Source organism: Alosa alosa, chromosome 5, assembly GCF_017589495.1.
Source record: "Alosa alosa isolate M-15738 ecotype Scorff River chromosome 5, AALO_Geno_1.1, whole genome shotgun sequence".
Lineage (NCBI taxonomy): Eukaryota > Metazoa > Chordata > Actinopteri > Clupeiformes > Clupeidae > Alosa > Alosa alosa.
Genome location: NC_063193.1, coordinates 34,112,146 through 34,129,601, shown reverse-complemented (window position 1 = coordinate 34,129,601; position 17,456 = coordinate 34,112,146). Strand labels below are relative to the sequence as shown.

General features: G+C 47.1%; 2 protein-coding genes across 2 annotated transcripts in view; one reads left to right on the top strand and one right to left on the bottom strand.

Moving 5' to 3' along the window:
- Positions 1 to 3,912: 3,912 nt before the first annotated feature.
- Positions 3,913 to 6,000, bottom strand: endog (endonuclease G). Its single transcript, XM_048244327.1, has 3 exons — positions 5,361 to 6,000; positions 5,119 to 5,228; positions 3,913 to 4,985 (listed from the first exon to the last, which is right to left on the bottom strand). The coding sequence occupies exons 1-3, from the start codon at positions 5,907 to 5,909 to the stop codon at positions 4,700 to 4,702; spliced, it is 945 nt and encodes a 314-aa protein (XP_048100284.1). The 5' UTR covers positions 5,910 to 6,000; the 3' UTR covers positions 3,913 to 4,699.
- A 270-nt stretch (positions 6,001 to 6,270) lies between these two features.
- Positions 6,271 to 17,456, top strand: part of LOC125295308 — a 195,125-nt gene continuing 183,939 nt past the window's right edge. Inside the window, exons 1-2 of the mRNA XM_048244574.1 lie at positions 6,271 to 6,960; positions 8,258 to 8,377. Coding sequence (XP_048100531.1) covers positions 6,405 to 6,960; positions 8,258 to 8,377 — 676 coding nt within the window. The 5' untranslated portion in view covers positions 6,271 to 6,404. The remainder of the gene's footprint in view (positions 6,961 to 8,257; positions 8,378 to 17,456) is intronic.

Here is a 17,456-nt window from a genome sequence, read left to right as displayed (position 1 = left end):
TGAGTATTATTTGAAATTTTAGGCTATGGTATGTTTATTTTTTTCTTCACACAGGATGTTAGTGTTCCGTGGGACATTTTAAGTTCAAAAGTATGCTGTGGCACAAAAAAGGTTGAAAAACACTGCGCTACGCTACCACTAGCCATGCATGCACATGCAATATTATGAGATGTTAGCTGCTACGCTACCACTAGCCTACACATGCCAATACATCATGAGATGTTGACCACCACCCCTACCACTAGCCTACACATGCACATGCAATATTATGAGATGTCTCGGAGTTGTAGTTAAATGTCACCCACCAAAGAGACATAATGCAGCATTATGTAATGTAAAAACTATACTAAAAGTATAATTCTAATAATTCAATGTATATTTTGTCTGTTTTCCTAAACGAGTCCTTTGTGCTCTTTATGCCCATAGGCATGTCAACAGCATGTCCTGCCACTATAGCTTGTCCTTTAGACAACTTCACATGACTGAGCAGCAGCAGAGTTCAAAACAACTTCACATGCGTGAGCAGCAGCAGAGTTCAAAACAACTTCACAAGTTGATCTCTTCACTGCTAAAGTCATGGTACATGTACTCATTTCTACTTCAGATAAATGAGAAACTATCCTACCTTACGCGTGTGCTTCCTCCTCAGGAATGACTCTTTTGACTGCGTGCATGTGTGTGCATGTGTGTGTGTGTGTTTGGGGAAAGCCAGAGCTGAATGTGTGTCTTGTGGTCCTGTACTCCGCGTCCTCCTCAATTATCTCTTCCCAATTAGGAATCATCCTCGTGATTCCCAGAGTTATCCGTACAGCCCAATAATACTCAATAAGCACTCGATCCTCTTGTATTCCTGGAAGAGGCCAGCAGTTAGCATCATTACACACACCAAAATCATAACACAAGCCAAACGGTGGACTCTGACGCAGCCTTGCCCCAAACCTGCCATGTGTCCACAGCAGCTAATCACATTACAAGACACTTCCCAGACAGTCGGTGATCCGTTACAGCACAGCACAGCTCAGCTCTGAAGAGTTTACCAATCAATACATCAGTTACAGCACAGCTCAGCTCTGACGTGTTTACCAATCAATACATCAGTTACAGCACAGCTCAGCTCTGACGTGTTTACCAATCAATACATCAGTTACAGCACAGCACAGCACAGCACAGCTCAGCTCTGAAGTGTTTACCAATCAATACATCAGTTACAGCACAGCACAGCTCTGAAGTGTTTAACAATCAATCAATGATCAAAAATCAGTGTGCAGATAGACTTTACGAAACTGTTCCGACAAGCTGCAACAGGGGCTATTTCATTAGATTTTCTTTAGCAAAGATGTGTCGGTTAAACTGTCGTGGCATTCCAAATATCTGCTGCCCGTGACTTTTGCCACTTAGTGCTGTTCAAGAGACATCTGAGGTCTCAATACTGTGCACTCTCTTTAACACCATAGCTATTTTGGAGGGTGTCCGTGTGAATTAACGGCAACAGGCGTCTGCACTGTCCTCTGGCTAGGACTAACAGGAGGAAGGCTACCTTTTTTGCCTTTTGAACTTGAATATGCTCCCAGCCCCCTCCTCCTCACTCTCCTGGGACTACCCCCCCTACACCCCCATCTGTCCTGTTCTTTCTTTTGTCCTGTCTTAGATGTTGTGTTATGTCTTAGATGTTGTGTTGTCTTAGATGTTGTGTTATTGCAAGTCATTGCAAGCGCCTCTTGATTGATTAATCACCCACTATGTGGATACTGTTTTTTTAGACTTGATTTAGATTAAGTGTTATTTAGTATAATTTTTATTATGTAGTATATTCTTTATCTTCTACTGTCCTTATTGCTTAGTTGTGTGTGTTTTTTTTTTTTATATTATATACTTTTAATTACTTTTTCTGCTGTTAGTGAATGTGTGTGTGTTGTCTGTATGCTACTGAGATCTTGAATTTCCCCTGGAGATCAATAAAGTATCTATCTATCTATCTATGTCTTATATGTCACTGTGCCTGCATGCTTAAATGTGGTGTGATGTCTTATATGTGGTGTTATGTCTTACCTAGCTTTCATGGGCTTCGGAAAAAACTTTTTCCGAGGCAAAACATCATCATATAGATATATAGACTTATTCTTGCACTGTTGCACTGTTGGACTTACTCATTTGCACTATCACCATAACCACTATCACCATGACACTCACTCGCACAGAGCACCTTACCTTACCTTATTATGCACAGAGAATCACAGGCTCGGTCCCAGCCTCAGTCATTTAGATTTAGATTAAGTGTTAGTTAGTATAATTTGTATTTTAGTATATTCTTTATCTTCTACTGTCCTTATTGCTTAATTGTGTTTTTATATTATATACTTTAATAACTTTTTCTGCTGTTAGTGAATGTGTGTGTGTTGTCTGTATGCTATTGAGACCTTGAAGTTCCCCTGGGGATCAATAAAGTATCTATCTATCTATCTATCTATCATTCCGCGTCATTCACGTCACGTAATGTGTGAGTCAGAGGTCAGAAACTGGGGCTAGATTTTGCTAACAGAGTTGCCCATTTGGGGGCTCGTCATCACTTTTGTCGTCACGTTGTAGTTCGTTTGTAGTCCATGTGGCCTTTCATGTCCAACAGTTTTAATGTGAACTTGGGAATTTGCCGTTTTTGTCACTTGAAAGCTGCATATCTTTCTTTCACAAGCGTCTTACACTATATTTTAAGCAAATACAGTTGTTAGGATTAGTGAGTGTATGTTTTAACCTTTGTTGTGGCATCCGTGTTTGTCACACATTTCGACGGCAAAGCACATGAACACTTGCTGTGGGAAAAACAAAGCAGCCACAGGGTGGTCCTTGTCATTCCGAAGTGCCTTGAATGCACCATTATATGTCACTGTGATGTCTTATATGTGGTGTGATGTCCAGTGTTGGGCAAGTTACTTCAAAATCGAAATGTATTATGCATTACTTATTACTGTCATTTCAAAGTAATTTGTTACATTATAATATTATTGTCTCTGAATTGTAAGGCATTACACTACTATTGCATTACTTTTAAGTTACTTTCACCAAAATATCTGAAAATATGGATTTGCCATTCTAAATGCAGTTTATTACGCTAAATCATAGTCAGAATTTTGTTAAAAACCGACAAAAGTTCAAAGTCTGGTAAATTGTGATATAAATACTGTAACTCTAAGGCCTAGGCCTGCTCATTAAAATCAATAGAGAGCCTACTATATTGTAAATCAAAGCTTAAAGAAACTGTATGTAAGATTGTGGCCAAAACTGATACTGCAATCACTTTCAAACTACTGTAGAGCAATGTATCCCCTTCCCCTCCCCTCTGACTGGCAGAGCTGGCAACACGGATGCCGAAACACTGACTTTGTGATTAGTAGATAGGTGGAGGGTGGCGCATCAGGCCAAAACACAACATGACAACATCAACATCAGTTGAGGGCTGCAACTCCACTTTTTAAATGACAATATCCTGGCCAGACTACTGTTGTCAGTGATATAAGTATTTGAAACCATGGTGTTAGTGCATTCTGACATTGTAAACGTTATTGATGAAGAGTGAAATGCAGTTTGCCGTAAAGCTACTATTCATTTACATGTGGGTGCCCCCTCTGTCACGCGTTACTGAAGTTTGTACCGAGTAAAATATTACCCTTTTTTTTTTTTGTAATGCCTTACATTACCGCGTTACCGCAAACAGCAATATATTACAGTAATTACATTACTTTTGTAACGCATTACTCCCAACACTGGTGATGTCTTATATGTCACTGTGATGTCTTATATATTGTGTTATGTCTTATAATATGCCCCTGCATGCAGAAATTGCCCCTCGGGGATAAATAACGGTTTTTGAAATTAATTGAATTGACATTTGTCACAAAATGACTAAATGTATTGACATTTAATTTCCTAAATGTTACTCTTTATTTGTGCAGTTTTTGACAGTGTTTTTACATAACGAATGTAACCATACTTACAAAAATCAAATCTTCACATAGAGCTTCCAGTGATCTGTTAAGTGTCCCTCTTTGTGTCATTTCAGATTTCAGCGTCTTTCTTGATTTGAGAATCATGTGTGTCTAGCAGTCTGGCTTTGGTACTATGCTTGTGTAACATGACTACTGTAGAGTAAAATTCATACGGGGTATTCTAAGGCCAAACTGGCTCAGTGATGATCAGACTTCTGAGATTACTAACCCTGAGATCATTGCTGTTTTGTGAGCACTGATGGGTGAATTGTAATAGCAACATTATTATCACTTGCAATGCTCAAATACAGTAAGTACCTGTAATCTGTAACCTGTGGGCTCTCTACAGGTTTCAGCCCAGAGTGCTGACCAGTGATACTACTGCAGTGGACGCAAGAGTTTGCCATCACAAACTCAACATTCATGAGTGAGTACAGGTATGCACAAGACCAGTAGTAGAAGATAACAAAACATCAACAATTAACTAAAAGTCCTCCTTTTACAAAATACTTGTCTTTTTGACTGACACGTGAACAGTGCTTGCGGACGGTGGGCCCTAAAGTTGTTGAGAACACTTTGATAATGTCTACGATTTGACTCGAGAGACAGCAAAGCTCACAGTTGCTGCTGTGCAGCATTTTCAGTAGCCAGTTTGGAGACTTGATCTTGATCAGAGTGACCTCCTCCCTGCTCCTCACCTCCTCCTCAGACGGCCAAGCTCAGGAGCGCCCCCCCATGGTGATGGCCTGCAGGACGCTGGTCCTCTTCATGATGTTGGGGACGAACAGCAGGCCGGACGCCCTCTCGATGCTCTCGATGGGCACCAGGAAGCGCTCGAGCGGGATCTTCTCGTCCACGGGCGCGTTTGGCATGACGTAAGAGCGAAGCTCCACCTCCCCGCGCGGCTTCTCCAGGATCAGCACCTTGAAAAAATGCGTCGGCACGGCAACGTGATTCTTGCCCACCACCTGGTACTTCACGTACATCTTACCGTCGGGCTCCTGTCTGGGAAAGAAGTGAAAGAAGAGACTGTCACAGCACAGCACAGCATACGCCTCATACTTCATGCCAGGCATCAACATCCAGTGATCAGCCAGTTCCAACACCCGCTCCTGCCCTGCCCCCCCTCCCGTCTTACCTTGGCAGGTAGAGTGGTCCAGTGCACACAAACACATTCAGGTAATGCTTTGAGAGTGATCGGCAGTATTTCTCCAGGTTATTCCATGCATTTTGGTTCATATGGGGATTCTAGTTGTAAGAATGATAAAGTGTATTGGTACCCATGGGAATAATGTCAAGTCAAAATGTTAAAAAATAAATTAGGCTTTAATCCACGGATCTTTCCACCATCTCTGATGCTTTTCTGTAATGTAAACCCACCTGCGGCGACACGTTACTCAGGTAAAACGTGTCGTCCATCGCCTTCTGACTCCACTTGTGATTGGCAGCAGCGGCCAGATGTCCTCTGTCAAATCCGGTTCCTTTGTAATCTGCATTAGTCGCTCTGTGGTAAATGTGCACCGAATCATCTTCTTTGAATTCGCAACATTTCCTGTCCGAGGAGCCCGTGAGTGTTTCGGGGTTTAGTTGCTCTATGACCCACGCGGCAGTCCTATTCCTGGGGTCGTAAGAAGTCACGTAAGACTCTCTAGTTTTGATGTTTGCCAGGGAGGGGAAGCCATACTTCATGGCAGCAGTAGATTTTGAGATCCCTACCTGACCTGGCTGATGTGGTATCAAGTCAGAGGCGGCATCAACACTTGGGATAGGTATGACAGGGACCCGTTCGAGAACTCCTCGGTGTGACTTAAATCCCCGGCAGTATTTGCCATTGTCAGTATTAAATCCTACCAAAACAGCACCTACACCGACGCCAATTGCCAAAGATGCGCCGGACACAAATAACTTAGAAGAAAACACATGCTGCATTTTATTGCAATGTAAAATGTGCAGTATTATCAATGAATGACCCTGAGCTCACGTAATCCGTGCATGCCTGCTGTAAAATCGTCGCAGATTGATGACGTTCTCGTTTTACGGCTAGTAGCCTATCAGATTCGTTTCTTGTGGGCGAAGTCACTGATGTCTTCTTTTGAGATTAGTGTGTGAAGTGCATTTTTTCCCAAAATCATCATTATCCTTCGTGGTAACTTGATGTGTTTATCTGTTTGGAAAAGTGTATCGTTATTATCATAATAACGAGTCTATTTGGCACTGTTCACTTCTATTCCACTATTCCATTCATATTTTTGTTTGATTATTTTGTTTTAGTTCCCCATAGTTACAGTAACCATGCACCAAAATGCAAGTTAAGGCCACAGTCTATGGCCAGTAGAAGTGTTGTTTTGTCAGTGGTTTGTAGGCTACTCTTTAAACTAATGCAGAGTTGATGTTGAGGAAATTTCCTAAACAACATATCAGGAGATGGGTGAGCAGGACAGTGATAGCTTAAGAAAAAAATCCTTGGTGAAGTGGAGAAATCTCAAGATGGAGGATTTAAGCAGGCAGCTGGATGCAAAGCAATTACAAATAGAGAATGATAGACATGACAACCTTACATGTCAGAGACAGACAACGAGAATGTGGAGAGAAGTTCTCCAGTGGAGACCGAAAACAGCTGAAGAGAGAAACAGAGAGGAAGGAGACAAGAAGAGACTAGAAGAGACCAAGGAGACACTGAGGGAGAGAGACGAGGAAAATAATGTTGAGAGAGACGAGAAACAGGACACGGGAGGAATAAACAGACACCCAGAGACTGAAACAGAGCAAGGAGACGTCGGTTCAGACCTAGACAAACCACCTGGTTTGAGAAATGGAGTTAGCAACAATGGAGAGAAAGCTGAGAAAGAGGAGAGAGAGAGTGAGACAGGGGAAGCAGAGTTCCCCAGAACGCAGGGACGGAGGGAGATGATGGACCAGTCAGCAGCAGACACAGCAGCCGTCCTGGGCCCCATCGCAGACGAGGCAGGGGGTCCCACAGGTGAGTCTCCAACAAGGATACAAGGATGTTTATTGTCACATGCATATAGTTACTGGAAGTAAGAAATGCAGTGAAATTATATCTGGTGTCAGCCTATTTGTGCATTTATGGGGGGGGGGGGGGTAAAAGGTGCAGTAGAAGAGGGGTTTAGTAGATTAAGTGGCAAGGGCTGCATAAGAAAGGTGGGGGAGGATTGGGATTGGGGGCACCAACAAGGAGCACCCAAGAGCAACAGGGGCAAGGAAAAACTCCCTTACCAAGGAAGAAACCTTGGGCAGATCCACGGCTCAAGGGGCTAACCCAACTGGCTCTGATCTGGCCAGAAGGAGACACTATGAATCTCTCCAATACATCAGTCAGTATAGTGAGCTTTCCAGTTGATTTAAACGTTATTGCATAACCTCTGTGTTTTTTTAAGCTCTGAAAGAACATCTGGAGTTGTTCATGCCTAGTGGGCCTATACAGGTGGATCTTAAGCATATCCCACATCATTAGAAACATATTTTTATTTTAATGTTTGGAATAGGCACCCTTAGCCTAGCTTGTGATAAGATTCTGCTATGGCAGTTAGTGTAGTGCAATTGAATGCTACAGAATAGAAAAGGCGCCTAAGACTTAAGAGACCAAGAAAAAGAAAGTTCAACTACAACATAGGGCCGTGGCCAACTGGTTAGCGCTTCGGACTTGTAACCGGAGGGTTGCCGGTTCGAACCCCGACCAGTAGGCACGGCTGAAGTGCCCTTGAGCAAGGCACCTAACCCCTCACTGCTCCCCGAGTGCCGCTGTTGTTGCAGGCAGCTCACTGTGCCGGGATTAGTGTGTGCTTCACCTCACTGTGTGTTCACTGTGTGCTTAGTGTGTTTCACTATTTCACGGATCGGGATAAATGCAGAGACCAAATTTCCCTCACGGGATCAAAAGCGTATATATACGTATACATCATTAGTGTAACAGGTTGCTTAACATGCACCTGCATTGAGTCACCACCAGGGGTCTGTAGCCTATCAGGTTTGAGACGACAGGTTCAAGTTTTAGGCTGACTCCTAAAATTAAACTCTCTATTCAAATAAACATAATAAATCACTTAATGAAGTGAGACTTTAATAGGCCTAAGCTGTGCTAGAATTAAACTCTCTATTCAAATGAACATAATAAATCACTTAATGAAGTGAGACTTTAATAGGCCTAAGTTGTGCTAGAATTAAACTCTCTATTCAAATGAACATAATAAATCACTTAATGAAGTAAGATTTTAATAGACCTAAGTTGTGCTAGAATTAATTACAGACTCCCACAGGACAGGACAAGGAGGAGAAACAGTCGACGGAGGACGGGGCATCTGGACATGAGGCTGAGGCAGCAGGACATGAGGCTGAGGCAGCAGGCCTCTCCAGCCCCAGAGAGGAGCCTCATATGGGTGAGTGAGATAGCAGACCCCCCTGTGTCTGGGTGAGTGAGAGAGCAGACCCCCCTGTGTCTGGGTGAGTGAGATAGCAGACCCCCCTCTGTCTGGCTCCGAGCTCCAGGATGCCAGACGTACCCAGAAAAAATGAAAGGAAACGTGAACCACTCCTCACAGGAGGGTGAAGTCTTTCTCTGTGCCAGTGGTCAGGAGGGTGAAGTCTTTCTCTGTGCCAGTGGTCTGGCGTTGGCGTGCGTGGGGGTTGTGTGAAGCCAGATGGGGCTGCAAGTTCTGGTGTGGTGGGTCCTAGTTTGGCCAACATCCACTGGGCCTCTGGGTAGAACTTCCTGAACTGAACAGGATGCGGGCACAGGAGAGTTTCAGTTGCACAGGAGGGAGGGGTGAGCTAAGTAGCTCTCTGTTTTCCAGGTTCAAGAATGAGAATAAATTCTCTGACTAAGGCACTCCAACTTAAAATGTCTTTATTAATTTGACAAGTCCTATATGGACATATTAAAAACAAGGCCTACGCGTAGCAGCATGAGTGCCTTCTTCAGGGCAGTAACACAAAAGAACAGAGTAGTGTATTTGTTAAGGATGTGGGTAAGGACAGGTGCAGACAACTAGACAATTAGTGCTGAGCTTCTCCCCACTGCTGAGCCCGCCTCTCACACAGCTCTCAGCAGTAGAGAGCTGTCATTCAAAATAGCAAAACAAACTTTGGGCCGCCTCTCACACGGGTCCCTGCATAAGATAGTAAACATTCACAAAATCAAGAAAACATACATATTTTACTTGTTGTGAGACTACACAATCTACATACATACATAGAGTAGCCTATAAATAGATCTAGGCCCTATATTTTCTTACAAGACCATGAAAAGCTAAGTTGCAAAAACGGTGCATAATCTATTTCCTCATTCAAGCCTGGAAATTCCATTGCTTTTAGTTGCATGCCAGTGGGCCTATGGGGGATGCTGCATGCCAGTGGGCCTATGGGGGATGCCAGTGGGCCTATCCTAGCGTTCATGGGCTTCGGAAAAACCTTTCTCTGAGTGAAAACATCATCATTCCGCTTCATTCACGTCACTTAATGTGTGAGTCAGAGGTCGGAAACTCGGAAACCCAGTTAGGGGCTCGTCATCGCTTTTGTTGTCACGTTGTAGTTCGTTTGTAGTCCATGTGGCCTTTCATGTCCAACAGTTTTAATGTGAACTTGGGAATTTGCCCTTTTTATCACTTTCACGAGCATCTTACACTACATTTTAAGCAAATACAGTTGTTAGGATTAGTGAGTGTATGTTTTAACCTTTGTTGTGGCATCCGTGTTTGTCACACATTCCGATGGCAAAGCACATGAACACTTGCTGTCGGAAAAACAAAGTAGCCACGGGGGCGGTCATTCCGAGGTGCTCTGAATGCAGCATATGGGGGATGCCAATGGGCCTATGAGGGATGCTGCATGCCAGTGGGCCTATGAGGGATGCTGCATGCCAGTGGGCCTATGGGGGATGCTGCATGCCAGTGGGCCTATGGGGATGCTGCATGCCAGTGGGCCTATGGGGGATGCCAGTGGGCCTATGGGGGATGCTGCATGCCAGTGGGCCTATGGGGGATGCTGCATGCCAGTGGGCGTATGACCGCAGCATTTGATGATCCCCTCTTAATTAATTCCCCTTCACATTCACCACATATTGTATATAGTTAACAAGCCTATTGTAAAAAAAAAACATTAAGTCTATTGTCAATATAAAACCAAATGGCACACAATAAATACCCTTACCCTTCTTTTGACTATTGACATTTTATTCATTTAATTATGATTATTCTTTGCTTTTATTTAAAGCATATTGAATTACCCTGTGAAATGCGCTGTATAAATGAACTTGCCTTGCCTCTGTTCTTAAAGAAGCCTTTTCCCAACTAATGAGGAGGCAGGGTGACAATCAGAGCAAGTGGCATCTGACGAAATGGTCAATATAAAGCATTTATGGCTCAAATAGTACGTATGAACCTCTTAAAGGTCACTTCTATTGACGTTCAAACAAAACAGAGAGCTAAAGTTTGTAGAGTATGGGGTGCTCTTATCCAGATAGTTTGTTGGTTTCTTGGGTTTGGGTGCTCTTTAGTCCAAGGTATTGTACATCCAGGTTCAAGAAAGAACGCTAGGATAGGCCCACTGGCATCCCCCATAGGCCCACTAGCATGCAGCATCCCCCATAGGCCCACTGGCATGCAGCATCCCTCATAGGCCCACTGGCATGCAGCATCCCTCATAGGCCCACTGGCATCCCCCATAGGCCCACTGGCATGCAGCATCCCTCATAGGCCCACTGGCATCCCCCATAGGCCCACTGGCATGCAGCATCCCTCATAGGCCCACTGGCAGCATCTCACTAACTCATCCATTTGTTTTGTCTTGAGGAAGTGCAGCAGGAGAAGGTGGCGAGTCTGTGGAACTCAGAAAGGGCAAGAAAACCCGCAGAGGATGCCGCGGCAGAAGGAACAAAAAAAAGAAAACAGATGAGACCGTGTCGTCAGAAGACGAGAGAAAGGAGGAAGAGGAGGAGGAGGAGGAGGATGAGGGGAGTGGACAAGACTCAGGCATTCAGCACAGGAGGAGAGTGGAGGAGAGGTGCTGTAATGGAGTGGGTTCACCACCAGAGGGCGAGCTAAGGCAGAGATTTTATCCAGGCAGACAAATGTACTCCAGCCAGTACTACAACAGAGTACAGGGGAGGAGAGAGAGGGAGGGAGAGGAGGAGGAGAGGAGAGGGAGAGCACAGAGAGACCCATCGGCCCAGCCGTTTAGAGACACAAGACCAGGGATGAGGAGACCGGACGAGAGTTGGAGGGGGGGACTTTACCCCAGAGAGAGATGGACGAACGAACGACAGGACGCCACGTACGCAAGGAGGGAGTGCATGGAGAGGGACAGAGAACGACAGGACGCTGCGTACGCAACAAGGAGGGAGTGCATGGAGAGGGACAGAGAACGACAGGACGCCGAGTACACAAGGAGAGAGTGCATGGAGAGGGACAGAGAACGACAGGACGCCGAGTACACAAGGAGAGAGTGCATGGAGAGGGACAGAGAACGACAGGACGCCGAGTACACAAGGAGAGAGTGCATGGAGAGGGACAGGAAGATGGAGACAGGGATGTGGATGGAGACGGGGGCGGAGCTATGGAACAGAAGCAGGGAGGAGGTCGCCATGGGAACGGACATGATGCGGCTCAGCTTCTGGTGCCCCCGGGGCGGAGAGCGGGGCGAGAAGTGGTCCTACCAGAGGGGCAGACTTCAACTGGTCAAGCGCTCAGCTCAGAAACAACACCGACCCAACTGGGTCGGTGAGACCAGAGTGGCCCCATGCTAAATACATACGGTACGCACGCACAAATAAAACAGTTGATTTCCAGAGTGGCCCCATGCTAAATATACATACACACACAAATAAAACAGTTGATTTCCTGACATAGGCGGGTCAATATATTAAAAAGTAACACCTAACATCGACAAAATTTTTTGATTAGATTTTTTGAAAAGGTTTTCAACTGATTATGATACCTTTAGATGTACTTAAGAACTCTGAAATCTGACCCCAGTAAAGAGGTCATTTTCTAGATGGTGTCCAAGATGGCCGCCGGAAACTAATTTTGGCTATACTGAAACATTTTAAAGGGGAATTATGCAAGTTTTTTAGCTTAATTAACCTTAACTTAACAGCTTCAGACTCATTGGAATGGCTATATGACTTTTTCTGGGGTGAATGGTGGCCATCTCGCTTCCCCCTAGCATCTGTGAGCTCAAAAACCAGCCTTGCAACTTTGCAGAGACAGAAAGTCTTGCTGTCTCGCAATGCATTATACAAATTACATCATCATACGTTACATCAGGGGTGTCAAACTCATTTTCATCCCGGGCCACATCAGCATTATAAGTAGGCCTACCCTCAAAGGGCCTGCTTGTAACAAAAGACCGTCCAGAGTTGTATTCCAAGTGAAGGCCTATTCCAAAACACTGTCCTTGGGTGTATTCCAAGTTGGTGGTTTAGTATCCTAGTAATATTATTGCACAATTGCCTCTGCATTCTATTATTATTGATTACCAACAAATTTACTGGCTTTGAAAGTATAAGTACCATTACCATTATGGCAAGCAGGCATTTAAGTGTACAATATATTGTAGGCTACAATTTTCTTTTTTATGAGTTTGGTAACAAAACATAATGCTTCATCATCAATGTATGCGTTTTTAAACACACTGTATGTGTACCCACTCACATTCCTCTGTGTTATAGCTATGATATTTATTTATCAGATAACTGAAATAACTGGTGAACAAGCAATAACTTTCCAAGATAGATAGATAGATAGATAGATAGATATACTTTATTGATCCCTAGGGGAAATTCAAGGTCACAGTAGCATACAGTCAACACACACACACATTCAATAACAGCAGAAAAAGTAATTAAAAGTCTATAATATAAAAAACACAACTAAACAAAAAACACAAGACAGCAAGGCTATTAGACCATGTTAATACTTAGCAGGGTATTCTGAAAAACTGTTATTTTCCCCTCATATAATAATTCCGTTCACACCAATGCTACAGCTGGGGAAAGGTGTCGCAAACCCTTCGAGCAAACAGGTGGCAAATCAAAGATTTCAAACAAACGAGGAAACAACATCACAATGCAAAACGTAAGTTACGCATGTAACTATGGATCTGTGAGACCGAGGGATGACCGTCACTACGGTCTAAAAAAGGAATGATCACCTTCGTTCTGCCTATCACCGAGACCATATGTCAACACAGTCATGCCCATGACCTCCGGAAGCAGAACGACTCGAGCTTGTAAATAGCGGAGATTGCTCCCCGGTTCAGTCTCCTACCTTGAGCCTCAGGATGGTCCGAAGCGACAAGGATAGTGACGGTCATCCCTCGTTCTCACAGATCCATAGTTACATGCGTAACTTACGATCTGTTTCGACCTCACTCTGACCGTCACTACGGTCTAAAAAAGGGATGACACATACCAAAAAAGTCGCGAGGAGCTCTAAGCTAACCATTAAAACCTCGCTCGGTCACGGACATGAGGGCAGCGTCACCAACCGGAGCTGGGCGAGTGACGTCCACCCTATAAAACCTGGTAAAAGTGCAAGGCGTCGCCCATGAAGCCGCTGCACAGATATCGCTTGCTGGTACCCCTTAAGGGCAGCCCAAGACGTAGCCATACTCCTGGTGGAGTGAGCCCTTGTACCCGAAGGGACCGGCATTCCCAGAGCCTGGTAGGCATGGGAAATAACCTCAACCTGTTTGGAAAGCGGTAGTCCCTGCTTCGCCGCCCCATAACACAGTGTTTCTCAAAGTGTGGTCCGGGGACCACTGGTGGTCCGCAAGCTATCCCAAGTGGTCCGCGAGCAGACGTGGTAAAATATAGTATAGATGCAATATTGAACCAACTTGTATGTAAATCCAAACAGTTCTGCAATATTGCCTATGTAAGCTATGCCAGTTTAAATCATATTAATCCTCTGACACAATAAGCAAGGTGCAAAGACAAAAAGCAAGGTGGTTCAGTGAGTAGGCCTATTGTGTGATATACTTTTGAAGTAGGTACTACTCTTTTTTTAGCTAGGTGGTCCGTGAGGGTTTTTTTATTGGTTAAGTGGTCCTTGGTCTGAAAAAGTTTGAGAAACACTGCCATAACAGACAAAAAGTTGAGTGTGTTCCCTCCTCAACGACTGCGTACGGGCCAGATAAGCTCTCAAAGCCCTGACTGGGGACAGAGTGAGCAACTTGTCGCGCTCTACCTGTGAGCAGACGGCTGGAATTGGGTCAGCTCCAGAACCTGGTTGATAGACTGCTGACTTAGAACCTTAGGCAGGAAGGCTGGATTAGGCCAAAGTGACATGCCAGTGCCCCCTGCCTGCTACCTCAGGCAGTTTTCGCTGACGGAGAGGGCGCACAGCTCCCCGACGCGCCTGGCCGAACAAAGAGCCAGGAGAAAGCTAGTTTTCAGAGACAAAGATCGCAGATCTGCATCTAAAATGGGCTCATAATGGCCTTCAGTAAGAGACATTAAAACGGGTGGGCAAATCCCAGTTTGGTGCCCTTAAAGTGCGCGACTGGACGCAAACCGGTGGGCCCCTTTTAAAACTGACCAATCAGTGGATGCCTACCCAAGGGCCTGTTATCCGCACCCTGGTGAAAGGCTGAAATGGCCGAGGCATAAACCTTCACAGTACTGACCGCCTTGCCTTGATCCAAATGGGACTGCAAGAAGCGCCAAAACTTGTGGCACAGGGCAAACCGCTGGCTCAAGACCCAAGCTGGCACACCAATCCGAAAATATCCTCCACCTGAGTGCATAGCAAGCTCTAGTAGAAGGAGCCCTGGCGTTGTTCAGAGTCTCCTGCACAGACTCAGCTAGCTGTTCAATGACTGACTCTGCAGGGGCCAAACACACAGGCGCAGGGCACCTGGGTTCGGATGCCAGATCTGCCCGTCTGCTTGTGACAGAAGATCTGCCCGGCAGGGTAACTGCCATGGCTGACCCCGCAGGAGCCGGAGAAGGTCTGGAAACCAAGGCCTCGCCGGCCACCGTGGAGCAACCAGCAGAACTGTGTGTTGGCCCTCCCTGATCCTCCAGGACCTGAGGTACAAGAGGGGATGGAGGAAAGCTGCACAACAAGCCTGTCGGCCAGTCTTGTGATGGAGCATCCAGGCCCAAACTGCCTCCCTGTCCCACGAGAGAGTACCACTCTGGGCAGTGAGTCGTTTCTGCCGACGCAAACAGGTCCACTTGTGCAGTCCCATACTGAGCCCAGACCTGGCTGACCACCTCTGGGTTCAATCTCCATTCCCCCGGGAGTGGCCCGGTCCTGGAGAGAATGTCGGCCGCCCTGTTCTCCACACTTGGAACGTGTACTGCCCTCACTGAAGCCAGACGCGGCCATGCCCATGACAGCAACTCCTCCGCCACCTGGAGGCACCGCCAGGACCTCGTGCCGCCTTGGTGATTGACATGATACACCGCCGAGGTGCTGTCTGACCTCACCAGAACATGTTGGCTTCGCAACCCTGGCAGGAACCTCTGCAGGGCGAGATGGATGGCCTTCAGCTCGAGGACGTTGATGTGCTCTGACGTCCAGGAGGGAGGCCACACGCTGACAGCCCTTCCCAGACAGCTCCCCAGCCTGTCAGAGAAGCGTCTGTCGAGATGACTTGCCTCTTGTGAGGAAGGCCCCCCAGTGGAACACCCTGGAGTAAGAACCTCCTGTCCGGCCCAAGGACTTGGGGCTCGGATGCAAGCAGGAGACACCCGCAACTTCACATGCCTGTCGCCTCGGGTGGAGCTGAAAGGCATTGAACCAACACTGCAGGGGGCGTGCCTTCAGCAGGCCCAATGGCAGTACCGCAGCTGCCGCGGCCATTAAGCCCAACAGCCTCTGGACTTTGTGGGCGGTGACCAGTCTGCCCAGCCGAAAGCCTGTCAGAGCCTCGGTCAAGCTGTCTGCCCTCCGTGGAGTGAGAGACGCCGTCATGCTGACCGAGTCGAGGAGGACACCAAGGAAATCCGCCTGCTGGCGGGCTGCAAGTTGCTCTTTTTCCAGTTGACCGTGGAAACCCAGGGCCTGGATATGGGTCAGAACCGTGTTGGTGTCGTGCACCACCTGCACCTGAGATGGGGCACAAATTAGCCAGTCGTCCAGGTACGGTAGGATCTTTAGGCCCTGGACCTGCAGGGGGGCTAGCGCGGCTGCCACCACGCGAGTAAAAAAATTTGGGGCCAGTGAAAGGCCAAATGGGAGGACCTGAAACTGGAACACCCTGTCTTGGAAGGAAAGCGGAGGGAAGGACCTGTGTGCTGGCAGATAGGGACGTGGAAGTACGCGTCTTTTAGATCCAGAGACGTAAACCACTCCCCTTCCTGGATGGAACGAATCACTATTCCAACATGGACCATTTTGAATGGCAGCACCTTGAGGTACTGGTTCAAGGGCCTGAGGTCGAGGACCGGCCGGTAACCTCCGCTCTTTTGGGCACAATAAAATATTTGGAATAAAACTCAGTGTGCCGTGCGTGCAGCGGTACTTCTGAGATGGCCCCTTTCAGAAGCAACTCCTGGACCTCCTTGACAAGCACGGAATTTAAAAGGGGGTCTTTCACAGACATCATCTTGACCCCTGAAAACGAGGGGGGGCGCCGAAACTGTAGGCGGTAACCGTGGAGTCACCGTGAGCCACAACCCAAGAGTCTGGCACAATCCCTTCCCAGGAGGTCCTGGACAGCTGGGAAGGGCAATCCACGGGCAGCCCCGGATCCCTAGGCAGGACCGCCACCGCGGCCTGCACCTCTGCCTGCGCCCCGTCGAGGTCTTTGCTGTCCTCTGGGCCAGGGAGTTGGGGCTGAGCTCTGGTCTGGTGCACTAAAGCGCCGGGTCCCGGGGGCAGCATAGTTGATACTTACCTGTGGTGTTCGGGCGGGCTGCCACCCCCATACTTACCTGATGCTGCCCTGTGGGGAACCGAGCCCGCCTGTGGCACACACGCTGACCAGTTTCTCTAGAAACGCCAGCCTGTTCCACTCTGTCCAGCACCCCCTGGGAGTCTGGATGGAACACATGCCCAGGCACCACGGAGAGACCTAACAGGTCTGTCCTGATGGCATCAGGGAGAGAGGTTTGGGCAAGCCACACCTGTCACGCACAGCACCGCAGAGGCCATAGCACTCCCCACATCACTGGCCAGCTGGGAGTGGGCTGACAGCGGGCATCCACCAGGGCCCTTGCATCATTGTCCTCTGGGCTCATCGTTTTTCGCAGAGCCGCCAGAGTGATGGCCAGGGCGTTGCCCATACGGGCTGCCCGTGCTGATGCGTCAAAGCAGTGACTGATGAGACGGTCCGTCTTGGCACACTCCTTACGCGGGCAGCGTGGATTGGGAGATGCATTGGCAGGCCCCAGGGAAGTCCAGGCGGCGATGGACTGCTCGACCGGGTGGCATATCCCCCAGCCCTGAGTCGGCCGGATAGGCAGCCTTTGCCAGCTGACGGCAACCTGGATTGAATTGGCGCCTGTAGCGA